Raw genomic sequence first — 14,439 nt, forward strand, 5'->3', positions numbered from 1 at the left:
CTCCAGTCCTGTGTGTTTGTGTACGCTGCTATAGGGAAGAAGACCCAACATTTACAGCGTCAGTTAACTGTTTCACATACTGCCTATCGCTACATGAGGTCATGGGACTATTGACTGTACTGTATAGAGCAGTGGTTCTCAAACTTTTTCACATCAAAGACCCCTAAATTGACACGAATTAGACCCGGACCCCCATTGATACGATTTTGTCCCAGGTCGCCCCTCTGAAAGGATTTTGGCTTTTAGATGTTTTATTACAGAAAGTCAATGAAATCTGTGACCAAAATCAGTCGTACATTCTGTCATTGTGTCAATGGTTCCCCTCCTCTTTTATTATACTATACTAAATACTTTGGCTTTGGTCAGGCAAAACAGACAATTTGATGATGTCAACTTGGGCTCTGGGCATTTCATTAACACTTAAAGACAAATGATGCTCTAATGAATCAAGGAAATAATCAGCAGTTGTAGCACCAGTGGAAAGTATTTCCATTTTATCCTACTTTATATTGGGGAAAAAAGCCCTATAGTTTTATTCCAGGGTTTGAATGAAAAGTCTGTTTTGAGCAGGGTGTTGAAGGGGAGTGGTGTTCCTCTTACAGGCGCTGGATGCTCAGGGGGAGGGGACCAGGGGAGGGATATTTAACAGAAGGGGGGGGGGGGGGGTGTTGAAATACAGCTGTGCTTTATCACACTTGCACGCTGGACGTCCCTGTGTCAGGGTGAATACCGTTATCTTCCCTCCACTGTCTCTCTTCATGAGCTCTAACTTCTCCGGGAAACCCAAGTGGCTGCAGTTGCAATTAAGGAACCACGCCTGTTGGCCTCTAATTCTCAAGAATTGCACTACTTATAGCCTACTACTAAAAGAGCATTTTCAGGAGCGACTCGTCCAGAAAACTTGATATTCACTGGAGGGGGGGAAAAATCCTTTCTTCATTATATTATTATCGCGAGATCGTACATTAGGACCCTCCAGGACGCACCCTGACCACTGCTGTTGGGCTGCGAGGTAATAGTCCAGCCGGTCACCCGCACTCTGTCCGGGAACACGCACTATACAGCAATGGAGTACCTCAAGTTTTGTTTTGTGTTTTCATGCTGGCTGAAGTTTGCAAATTCTGTCTACTCTGCTGAAACACCTCAAGCTCCTGTGCCTGTTCCTAAAGGTGAGCAACGCTAAAACTTTTTCTCCTTCCTATTGTTTCCCCGAATTCAAATAGCCTACAGCCTAATGTACTGTCATAATGTTTTTTTTTTCCTTTGATCGAAATGTTTAGTCACACATCTTCTAGATGTATTTCGGATTCTAACTGTGCACGTCGGGAAGTCTCTTTTATCGATGCTGTAATTTACCGTCTACATGATGTTACTGGACTAAGAGGTGCAGGTTGCATGCTTGCGGCTCCCTGTGTGTGAATCTATGTCTAAAATGTACAGAGTCAAATTATATGACAAGCACTTGACACAAAAGAACCGTCTGCGGTTTCTCACACGCCTGTCTTTTTTTCATGTTGTTTGGTAGCGTGCAGCCCTGGATTTTATGTACAGATGTCAGTCTGTAAAATGCCAGTGCGAGAAATAACTAATCAATTGGAGGAGAGTCTTTCATTTGGTTTCTCTTCTTTTGCATTTAGAAGCAGTACATCACACAGCTGTTAACCGTGATTTACCTTAGATGAGAATGCGGGAGGAATCCAATGGTATTTGATTTTAATTTAATTAATAGCAAACAAGCAATTATGTGCTTGAGAAGCAGTTGTAAACCTGCTATAATTGAGGTACATGGCATAGCGCCAAGTACAACCTGCTTCAGTGCTCAGCTGTTTAGACAACCTATATACTGTACATATATATACCCCCCCCCCATGTGTCACAGTTTTATTGACTTGTTTGCAAACCCCTCCCCTGTTAGCATGTTGCTGTGGCTAAATTGCCCTGAAATAATTTCACTTAAACACAGCTCTTTTCACAGGCACTGGGCATCTTGTAAAAACCTGCAAATGGCAACATAAGTGGATACATGTGTTTTTTTTATACCAGTGTTCGTGTTATAAGTACTGTGGGCTTATGTTTATGTTAAATCTGGAACTTTTCTAATGATGCATTTTTGCTGGGAGAGGTAGTTTACAATCAGGGAACAACAGCTGCCTTCAGTCTCTACAGGCTTGTTTTGTCCTCTGGTCTGGACTAACTGGGTGTCTTTCACACAGTAGCCACATTAACTTTACTAGCGTTAAAATGTTTGCTTATGGGTGACTCCTCAGTGCTCCTTGGAGGAATTATAGCATGACATAAGAGTGATACTTGTTGGGATGCACACACTAAATTTACTATGTCTCATGAATTGAATTAGAGGTAAATTAACAAATGCACATGAAAGCTTTCATATACTTTATATGACCATGCAAGCTGAAAATAACATTTCATTTAATGACATGTGATCAGATCAAAGTATTTTAATTGGGTTGGGTTTAGTTTTCTTAATGCTACTTAGCTGTATTGCCCAAGATTGTGCCATAATTACAGAGAAAGTTTTAAAGTATATAACCCACTGCCCTTACTAATGAAGTAATTTTCTTTATTGTGCCACCTTGCTACAATAGTTGAAAGCAGAAACACTTTTTCTTCTCACACTTTTTTTTTTCAGAACAATAGCAGAATTTCAGGATGAAATTGAATTGATTTTTGAAGGAAAATGGGGTGGTCATAAAAGATAACATATATAATGTTTTCCCTATTTGTCATTGCCAAAGGAACATCATACACAGATGTTTTGACAAATAACTTACTCAGTGTACAAAACCGCAATTTCTTTATGTGAAATGATTCTAATTACAAATAAAAAGTACAAAAACACAAACCTAACACCCAAAACACACTGCATTTGGCATAAAGTTTAATATGTAGTGCAGAACTTGATTTTAGACGAGTTCCTCTCATTTTTCGAATCAAAATAGGAACCATTCGTTTTTGACTGGGACATAAAACACTAGTCCATCATCAGCTATCGGCCCTTTTGGAGCCTGTCTGGGTCGTAGCATCAGAAACACTTGTGCATTACACATTTATGATGTGTTAACAGTGTGGAATATCAATTTGATGACTTGTGTTTTTCCTCAAGTTCTCAATCTGTTTTCTTTTTGCTTTCTTTCTTGAAGAAAAGACGGATGCAGAGAATAAAAGTTAAGTAAATAATTTTGGCGTCTTGGTAGGTTCTTGTTGGGTCTTGGCTCGCTGGGCAAAGGCATAATATTCTCCTTTAGAACAAGGTCAGATGACGTGTCGTCCACCACGTCAAGAACAAGAAGTTGTACATAGTGTTTTAGAGTGACTTTCCTTTTAGGTGGGTAAGATGCTGGTCATAGTGATGGGGTAATACAAAGTATAAATAGTGGTTAATATGGAAACAATAAAATGGCTACAGAAAAAAAATTGCATTTATAGATATCTTACAAGTTAGGGGTGTGACGAGACACTGAACCCATGAGACAAGACGAGATGAGATTCGAGATTGGGTTCACGAGATTGAGACGAGACTAATTTTTAACACTATTTTTAAGAAATCTTTAATGCTGAATTATATGAAAATTTACACTTTATTTCCTGCATTCTGATGAATTTTTCTGCACCAGTTTATGGTGATTTTTTATTTTATTTATATAAAGAGAAACTCAAAATTCAGGAGGCAGGTGACAACTCTAACTCTATAGCCCAACTCTACCGGAATCTAAGTCAGCACAGCTCTCAGTGATTCTGTGGTGCTATCACATCTGTTTCTACTGTACAACAACTTATTTAATATCATATATCATAGTTTATTAGCTCTGTGAGTCTATCTTATCAGTTATACATTTGTACACTCACCTATGGCATGGCATTGATTCACCAAGGTGCTCAAAGCATTCTTTAGAAAGGATAGCATCTTGCAGTTGATGGAGATTTGTGGGATGCACATCCAGGGCACGAAGCTCCCGTTCCACCACATCCCAAAGATGCTCTATTGGGTTGAGATCTGGTGACTGTGGGGGCCATTTTAGTACAGTGAACTCATTGTCATGTTCAAGAAACCAATTTGAAATGATTCGAGCTTTGTGACATGGTGCATTATCCTGCTGGAAGTAGCCATCAGAGGATGGGTACATGGTGACCATAAAGGGATGGACATGGTCAGAAACAATGCTCAGGTAGGCCGTGGCATTTAAACGATGCCCAATTGGCTCTAAGGGGCCTAAAGTGTGCCAAGAAAACATCCCCCACACCATTACACCACCACCACCAGCCTGCACAGTGGTAACAAGGCATGATGGATCCATGTTCTCATTCTGTTTTCGCCAAATTCTGACTCTACCATCTGAATGTCTCAACAGAAATCGAGACAATTTTGGTGAGCTCTTGCAAATTGTAGCCTCTTTTTCCTATTTGTAGTGGAGATGAGTGGTACCCGGTGGGGTCTTCTGCTGTTGTAGCCCATCCGCCTCAAGGTTGTGCATGTTGTGGCTTCACAAATGCTTTGCTGCATACCTCGGTTGTGACAAGTGGTTATTTCAGTCAAAGTTGCTCTTCTATCAGCTTGAATCAGTCGGCCCATTCTCCTCTGCATCAACAAGGCATTTTCGCCCACAGGACTGCCGCATACTGGATGTTTTTCCCTTTTCACACCATTCTTTGTAAACCCTAGAAATGGTTGTGTGTGAAAATCCCAGTAACTGAGCAGATTGTGAAATACTCAGACCGGCCCGTCTGGCACCAACAACCATGCCACACTCAAAATTGCTTAAATCACCTTTCTTTCCCATTCTGACATTCAGTTTGGAGTTCAGGAGATTGTCTTGACCAGGACCACACCCCTAAATGCATTGAAGCAACTGCCATGTGATTGGTTGATTAGATAATTGCATTAATGAGAAATTGAACAGGTGTTCCTAATAATCCTTTAGGTGAGTGTATATCACTGCGTGAGAAAACTAATGTGTGGCTTGACAGCGTGTGAATTGTCATTTGCGTGAGTCTCGCGAGACAGCATTTTACCTGATGATAATTCTCGTCGCAATTTAATCGTGCGAGATCTCGTCACGCCCCTTATACAAGTATATTATTCATATTTCCTGATTTGTGTTAAATGCCAGCTGTGTGAGCAGAGATGTAGGGAGAGTTTCTCTGTTGGTTCAGACAGATTCTGATACCTCTCCTCCAACTCTTCTACACAATGCCTCAATGTCGGTTAAAGTACAGAAGCGAACAGTGAGGCTCAGCAGTGGAAAGGCACAGTGGAAGAAGTAGGAATGCAGAGCTCTGCCCATTTCTCACCTATGTGCACCTGGGCAGTCACTGTGAACAGCGGACGTGGCTGTTGGTTTGTCGGTTTTGGAAAGTTACAAAAACTGGGTGGTGTAGACCCCCACTGTCCAGCCATCTGAAAGGAGCCTTTCACATATTTCTGACTGAGTGTGTGAACAGCACTTCTGACATGGTATATATTGGATTTAACATGTAGTTGTTGTTTCAGGCAGTCACCCCATTAGCTCAGTGTTTCTCCAGTGTTTTCAGTGTCCTTAGCCTAACTTGCTTGGTATTCTATGAAGTTAGAACATGATGCCACTATCTGTAAAAGCGTAGGTTATCTAAAAGAGCTGTTTTGTGCAACAGTATTTTACAGACATGTTGACATTATTTACTTAGAAAATACTTTTGTATTCCTGACAGTTACAAGGACACATTTCTTGGCGAGTGTGTGTGGGAGACTAAGATAAACACCATTATTCAGTATGATCTGTTCTGCTCAACTGTCCCATGGAGTAGGCATCCTTAGATTAGACCTTTCTCAGACATCACTGACGTGTCAGCAGGGAGCATTTTATAGAGAAGAAAAGGAAACTCCACCTAAAGTTGTCCATGCCTTATTTACTGTATAATAGCGCTCTCTATTGCCTGTAATTCCAGTCCAACAAACTAACAAACCGTGCTGGCAGGCCGAGCCTGCAATCATGTCTTAGAACATTGTCACTCTATCACCACAATGTTGGTGCTGTGCCTCCTTTTCAGCAAAATATGTGTTGCGTTGTCTGCTTTTTCCCTCAGGTTTTCTTAGCTGTGTCTGGCGTATTTTCTGCCAACTATCAAATAGATAAGCGGGATATCAAGCTGACAGTTCCCACAATGCAAAGTCTTCCTCTTAAGCATTACAGAAAACAGATGACATTTTCAGCTATGTTGCTGTGACTATGGTTATAGTACAAATGTTGTACCTAGCGAGTCATTTTGACTGATTGAATTGAGCAGCTGAATCTTGTCATGATAAAGCTGACTGGACTTACTGTTCGAACTTGTAGAACTGTTTTAGAGGGTAGTCGTTAGTAGTTGACAAGATATTAAAGACATAGGCTGTCCTATTTACTGTAACATACCTATTTGATATAGGTTTTAAAAGGAGTGAAATGGCTATAGGTAAATGAGACCATCATGGTGAAAATGTACAATTGTCAGAAGTAGGCAGGATCAATTTGCAGCTTTTTACTGGAAAACTTGTTGATCAAATCACAATAATAGAGAGGGAACGATGAAGATGGATGGGTTATTTCTGTAGGTTAATTAACTGATAAACTAACAAAATAATAGGTTTTCCAGGAGCAAAAGCCTTTTATTCTGTCTGTTTATGAGCTAGCGGTTTCAGATTATATTTACTAATCATTGAAGCCTGTATAAATAAATCAGCTATCTGAGAAGAGCATGCAGATGCCAAACCGTGCACTATGTGAGCAGCTCACTGCTTATCTTTCAATTCTTTTTCCATGTAGAGAAACAGGAGTGGTTTCAAGGTAACAGCACGTGGTAGTACATTAAAATGCTTGGCTCATATACCCTTTGCAGCAAATACAATTGCAATATAATTGCTCCTATCATAAAATTGTGTTCTGCTTTCCACTTACAGCAATGCTAGCATAAATATAAATCAACAACTTGATTAAAGCACACTGTTTAAACTTAAATTGCTAACCTCTAAGTGCATTATGTTGAATTAAACTAGGTGTGTGTTCCTGTCAACAATTAACGATTTAAAGCTGTACAGTGACGATACACTGTGGCAGAGGAAATGACCATCCTTACTCTAATCATTACCCCTGACAAGAGCATTGCATGACAGCAACCAGATTTTTTTTCTACATTAGAGTTGTTTTTGTAGAGTAAAATAAATAAGCTATTCTTGCTTCAAAATGACGTGTGACGGGACTACAAAATTGTTTCCTGGCCCAATGCTGGTGACATCATGCCACATCCTAAGGCAGAAGTGCCTGTGGTTTGCCATGTGTAATTGAAAATGCAGTCTTTTTCTGCGGGTGCACTGCACCGCTCTTGTATGGAAATGGCATGTTTTATCAATTATGGTGACATTGAAACGTCACTATTTTTGTTGCGGACAGCTAAACTAATGTCTGACCATTACTGCGGGTTTTCTCGTCACTTGTGTGTCCATCCCTCAAATTTGGTGACTAATGCTAATTACAAACACACAGAGCTCTCACCTAGGTAGCAGAAGTGGTCTTTTTTTTTTAGGCAAAAAGAAATTTCTGCACATCCAGGGGCTCCAGGCTTTTAGATATCAAACGTGCTACTTCTGTGCCAAAGCTGCTTGTGGTTACATTTATTTTTAATGCATTCTAAAGCTGGAAACCCTTTAAAAGTTACTGTAGGTTGGGTAGCGTGCCTCTATGTTTAGCTGAAGGCTGAGAAATGATATGAGTATCAGAGTTACATATGTGAGGACAGTCAAACAAATGTATTGGAGATGACGAGATGAAAAGATTTTTGTGTCTATTTATTCTTCCTATGTGCATTCAGTTCTATACAGAGTCTGTGTTCAAGAAGTCATGCAAATCCCCATCCTCAAGCTGTCAGTATGCTTCATCAGAACAGCTTGTTATGGTCAGATAATTAACCCTCCCCGCATACCTTTTCAACATCAGAATTTGGGGGACCATTTCTGTAACTTTATATCCACTTCACACAGTGATGAGCCTGCTGTGCCAAAGTCTCACAGGAGCCAGGGTTTGAACTTCTCTCTCTTGTTCTATTTTTTCATTCTTTACACAGCTATTTATGTCACTTTTCATGTGTACAACCAAGTGCAACACTATGAATCTCTTCCAATGAAAGTCTGAAAATGTGGGTTGTTGTTGCCATATTTAAATGGACGTGTCTCTCCCCTCTCTGTGACAGCTAGCTTTTGGCTGCTCTGGACAGGTATAAACACATTTTATTTCCAACGTGGTCAGACAACACAGTACAAACCATTTATTTTCTGGCAAAACTCAGCCCTTAGACCTTAAAGCGACTGTGATTCATATTTTTAAAATATATGTGACAATGTGAAAGGGGTTCCTTGAAGTAATGAAACTTCAGGGAATTATCACCAAAATCTGCAGCTCCCCCTCGGCTTTACAGATCTTTAAAGCGAGTTTTAGCCTATTGTTTAGCCATCAGGATCCCAACATTTTTCTTGGTTGACTCTCACTGTTTTCATAGAGTTGTCTGCCGCAGCATGCAGTTTTCAGTGGAAAAGCTGTAAAAACCAACAGAACTCACTGGTGTACATAGTGAAGCATTGAGCTCAGGAGTTAGTAGGGACCAAAACCCGAGCTAAAAGAGAACAATGAGGTTACATTCGCCAGGAAGCCCGCTTTGCTAACAAGTTCATCCTATCAATTTAAAAGGTTGACAGGTGATATGTCAGTGTTGTGTTCATAACTTTTTTCCACTACCCCCAAGTGGTCAAAGCATTCATTTATTGGAGTTTTAATAATGGCATAAAGCCTTTGTGAACTAGTGGCCCTACTAATAGCAGCAATTGTGTCTTATGTTACAGCTGGATTAAATGCACGTATTGCCAGATTAAAAGGTGAACAACAGAATTTTTTCAACCTGGACCCTGTGGTCCTATGTTTTTGTGTAGTGTTATTGTTAACAAAGTCTGGTTGCTTAGACGAGAGAGATATAGCGACTATTTCTGGCTAAATATAGCGACTGTTTCCATAATGCAAGGATTACGCTGCAGGCCTGTCTTGCTGCTGCTGACTGCAGTGCACTTGCTCAATAATGGAATCAATTTAAAAAAATATTGTCCCAATTAGTCACAAAAACATGGGATAATCAGGACAACATTTGAACTACCCGTAATTACCATTTAACACCTTCCTGGTTCCACCTGTGACTCCTGTGTGTGAATATCCCTATAGCAGCTCCATTTGGAAAGTGATTTTTTTCCCAATGAAGTGAACAATTAATCCAAGTAATTACATTTTTTTTTATGTTCCTAAACTAAAGTATAAGTAGTGCCAGAGTTATAGTAACCTTTACAAATCACAAGAACATGAACTTGCACTTTCATCTTTTCCGAAATAGATTTTAATGACATGGAGGAATGTGATGCAGGTCCCCGTGGACAGAGATGAGGTGTTTCTGCTCTGCCTGTTCAGTGTCCAAAATAAAAATATGCGTCCATGCTGACTTATTCAAAATGCTTCTGTCTTCCCTTTGCTGTGTTGAAAAAATAGGCAGCTGACTTATTTGCCTTTTCATTTCCTTGGGACCTTGGTGACAAGTCTGTCTTTATTCATATTTCATATTACACACATAATTGGCCAAACTATGTAGACTTCAACACGTCTTTTTTAGACCCTGGAAACTGGGCTTTAGTGAACCATGTATTACATACCAACTGAATACTGTTGTTTTTTTTCCTATATATTTCTTCTTATGCAACCTGGCAAAATATTTCCACAAGATTTGCTTTTAGAGAACATTTCTGCCAGGATGGAAAAGGTGAAAGTTACCTTAAGTAAAACACTGAGGGGTTTCAGCTGTCCAACCTGGTAGTGCACATCACTGCTGACATTTTGGCACTGCTTATATGCCCATCCATGAAAAGTAAGTCACTGTGTAATCCTTCCATGAAAGTCTGTCTCAGGTCTGATATGATTGTAAGCAATCCTTTTTCTTTTATCCCCATTATATAGTGTATTGCTTTACCTGGACAATAAAGGCTGGTTCAGTCAAATAGATGCAAGAACAAAGCAATGTAAGCTATTAACTGAACTACTTGCACTTTACTTTCCATCACACTTTCATTTTGGTGGGCTATTAGGTGAACAGTGTACACTGTTTATTTACTTGGATGACCAAAATAGAAAGATATTTGTGTTCACTGACCGGGGATGTCTCCTCAAAGAGGAAAGATCCTGTTATCCTTATGTTCAAGGCCAGGGCACATTCCCATGATACCTCTTTCCGTTCTGCAAGAATTGCTTACTTAAGCTTAGCCCCAGCCAGTGAGTCAGAACTTTTGCTCATCGAAGTGTGAAAGTTTACCTAGACGGCTGAGCCCCATGTGGTACAGAGAAAGAGTGAGTGGGAAAGACCACTTGGCGTCCATGCCTTTCTTGGAGAAGAGTTACAGCAGCAATGCCGGGGCTACATTCCTCTCTTCCTGTGGGCTGTTCATACAGAACTGACACAAGAGCATGCTGTGTTTACTCTGACTAGACACTCACAATCTTGGCTGTCTAAAAACCTCTCCTTTTGAGTTGCCATCTGTGTCTCAGCTCTGTTTCATTATTAATATGATTATGGTGTTTACATAAAAAAAAACACCTCAAAGGACTAGACAATTGGCCCATGATAAAATTTTGAAGTTGGATTGGAAGGTAGATTTGTACTTCTGTTTTCCTTAAACAATTACTGTTTTATTTCTTGGGGACTAATTTGAACAATGGAGCAATATATGACCAGCCATCCTCACTGACAGAAAATAATATACAGCCTGGGAAAAGGGAAAATATTCATATGGGGCTTGAGACTTCTTTATTTCTAAATTGTAGGCAATGATAAATAATGTGAGGCTTTTTGGCTAGACCATATGAGTGACTGAATTATTAGTTTTAATTGTGTGAATCTGTTTCACTTGGATAAAAGCAAAGGACTTACCAGCAAAGGCATAGAATCACGAGTAATGCCAAGGACAATGTCTTATTAGAGAGTCTATATAATATAAATATTATTAATATATAGGAAATGCACAGAATGGCATAGCACTTAGTTAGAAGGTAGTACCTTGGCAAGTCATTGGTGAAATAAGTGACAAGAGTTCTTCCCAGGTTGTTTATGTACAATTTAACATTATGATTTAATTTAAATAGGCATTTAAATAAGTGGGTGCTGATCGCCTGATATAAAATACAAATGGATGTCATCTGCATATACATAGAAGTACTATGCTTGTGGATGATGGACCCAGTGGAAGCAAACAAACTCAACAGTGTGAGCTCAAGGATTCATCTGAAAGGCGTATCTCATGATCTGTTTTCTGTACATGAAGAAACAAGCGACAAGATGGCCAATCCATTGAAGAGGCCAAAAATGCCCAAAGCCGTTCCCAAGAGATTTTCCCAGATGATGTGCAATTTCTAGATGTTGAGACCAGTTAATTCACCCATGACATATTAAATAGGTGTAGATTCCTCAACCCCTATGATATATTATGTTTTACAATCAATTCTCTGTACGTTCTGAAAGAGCAATCTGTTATCCCTTTATATGTGTGCAAAAGTCTATGCTATAAGACCGGGGTTAGTTTTAACTACGGTGAACAAGGTTTTGTGGAGCAGGAAACAGCATATTTTCGCTATGTGATGACAAAGTATGGGTGAAAGTGAGTTTAAAATAAAGTGTTCCTTTTCAAGGTATAAAGTAAATTTATTTGTCATTATACATGATAGATGTGCAATTTATCAATCTTTCTTAGAACATTGTGCCCAAACTGATTACAAAAGAATTACCAAGTAAGTGATGGAAAACACAAAATCTGGATTTAAAGCAGCCTTTTGACAAACCCCAATTTAACATAATATAAAAAATAGATAAATGGCCTTGGCTTGGCATAGAATTGGCAAATCATTATTCTTCCCTGGGCACTTTGTGTTGTCTTTGGAGACAATATCAGAATATCCAGCCAAGGTTTCCAGCCATAGTTCACATGAGGCCACTGTGAATCCTAAGGGATTTTTTCCCCACCAGGAATGGTATATGGAAAAGCCATGTGTAATGGCCCTTCTGAACAACATGTTTGATGTAGGAAATAAAAGTGTCTGTCTCATTTATTTTCAATCAGAGGTGGTTTTTATCCCTAGGCTGTACTTAACTGGGAGCTTGCTTGTTGTGATGCACTCATGTGGCCAGCATGTTTACGACAGGAGGAAAGTGTGTGGTTCCGTAAGGTCAGGGCAAAGTCACTAAGGGGTAATTTGTGTGAGCTGTCAGCCATTCCCTGATGAGAAATGTCTCGCTGACATCACTGGCAAGTCAGTGTTTCTGTTTTCAATATGTGTGCTAAGACACATGCAAAGGAGCTCTTAATAGTTTATTGTTTAGGAAGTTAAAATCGAATCATGCTAGCAGAGCACTGATCCCAACATGCAGCTCACCACTGGCTTTCACTGTCCAAATACTAATAGAGCTACTGGTTATAAATTCACATTTTTTGGGAACAGAAAAATGAATTGAGATCACTGCAAAGAGAAATACAAAACATGTGTCCTGGCTGTTCTCACAACACTATGAAATAGAACATTTTCATAGAGGTTTCCACATATTGCCAAGAAATCCCAGCAGAAACTAGTTAAGGTACCAGTATTCTCTGTCAGAACTGCTTCTTGGATGGTCGAATACCTTCAGAAACCCACTCTCCCCCAACGCCTTTCCAACATTGTTGGGGCTGTGTATTTCTGTAACTTTCCTAAAACGCCATTCCAACATTCACACCCTCTTCAGCTGAAAGGAGGTTGAGAAAGTACGCTGGGTTTGAACTTTTCACAACTATTTGTGGCACTTTTTGTGTGTGCAACACTATGAATGGCTCCCAGGAGAGACAGTCTTAAAGCGTGCACTGTTATCCCCACATTTAACAATAAGCTTTGCCCAAGGTTTGCAACAAAAAAAGATGAAGAAAGAACTTTTTGCCAAACAAATCCGTCTTCATGCATGCACACATTAGCATACCTAAGTGCCTGACATGGGCTTCAACCTTGCAAACATTATAGTTTGGTGTAGGGAAATAGGAAGCATGTAAATCTCTCCTGTAACCATTAAAACCACTTGTTTTACACAGCTGCATGGAAAATGTGTTTCCCAGATGTGGGAGACTCCATCCACTCTCTGCATTATGCTTGATAGTCCTCTACCTTTGAGCCAAGAACACGAACAGGGACACACCTGTGGCTCATAAAAGGCCTCCTTTCCCTCTCTGCGGTGCTTAATTTAAAACTCACTGTTTTCTGAATCTGCCCAATTCTTTGCTGTTTGATACCTGATGCTGTTACATCAGAGGCAGACGGGGAACTATTTCCAACCTGTAACAGGAGCTCTGTGTCAGAGGAGCACTGGAATGGCTATAATGGTGATGACAGGGCCACAGGCTAGACTGGGATGAGAGCATGGCTAAGTCACATTGACTGGAAATGGATGGAAAAGAGCTGCAATGAGGCTGCTTGTAATGTACTTAAGTGTGGATGAGTGGGTGGGAGGCAGGTGATTTTGATTTTGCAGACAAATAATGCTTTAGAATATGTCCTTGGCTCTTGAATGCCCTCTGGCTTTGTTTAGTTTAAATCCTTTACTTATGACATTTTTAACACCCACAGAGCACTGATTGTCTGGTACGCTGTATAGATCATTTTCATTCCAATGGCCTTTTTAAGGATTTGTTTACATCTCTAACACACCTTCCATGTCAACCATATTGTATTTGTATGACCACTCAGTTGGGGTGAACGGTGTTGTACCACATAAAAAGCCACCATCGCATATTTTTTTACAATGAAACAAAAAAGACCTGCTAAGCTTTGTATTCCAAAGATGCACTGTTAGTTATATGTGTTGAGGTGCTGAGTGTACTTTTGGGCCCTTTATAGAGCCCTCATGTGTTCTCTTTCACATTTCCAATCCTACTTGCGAATGTCCAATAAATTATTTACAAGGGTTTAGTGGAATATAGTGTTGTGTATTAAATAGAATGCAGATTGGCTCTCGAAAAATGAAAAGCAGGATTAGTATTCAAGTGCTCTCATAAAACCATATTAGTGTCGACGTGTTTGTGGGCCTGACTCCCTACTACCACAGACAACATTTTCACATTTTGAAATTATCTTTTGAAAGCTAGAAATGAATGAGTCCTCCACCTTTATGCAATAATAGAGTTTGATGAACCAGAACTAGAGAACCAGGCTACTTCCTCCCTGCTTTACCATCAAAGATTGTAGTCTTCCTAAATGAAAATAGCCCCTGTTGGTTTTTACAAAACATCATAGAACAAGTGAAAACTAACTTAGTGGGTTTAGTCTGCCTCTCTCTCGCTTCACATGAGGCTTTGGTGCTAATTTGTATTTGGTC

General features: G+C 39.8%; 1 protein-coding gene across 2 annotated transcripts in view; it reads left to right on the plus strand.

Annotated features, from left to right (window-relative positions):
* Nucleotides 1-693: 693 nt before the first annotated feature.
* Nucleotides 694-14,439, plus strand: part of plod2 (procollagen-lysine, 2-oxoglutarate 5-dioxygenase 2) — a 37,187-nt gene continuing 23,441 nt past the window's right edge. For both annotated transcript variants that reach the window (XM_038729124.1, XM_038729132.1), the window contains exon 1: nucleotides 694-1,169. In XM_038729124.1, coding sequence (XP_038585052.1) covers nucleotides 1,067-1,169 — 103 coding nt within the window. In that variant the 5' untranslated portion in view covers nucleotides 694-1,066. The remainder of the gene's footprint in view (nucleotides 1,170-14,439) is intronic.

This window comes from Micropterus salmoides, unplaced genomic scaffold (assembly GCF_014851395.1).
Source record: "Micropterus salmoides isolate LMB-PRFRI ecotype aquatic unplaced genomic scaffold, ASM1485139v1 Ms_hic_scaffold_1, whole genome shotgun sequence".
NCBI lineage: Eukaryota > Metazoa > Chordata > Actinopteri > Centrarchiformes > Centrarchidae > Micropterus > Micropterus salmoides.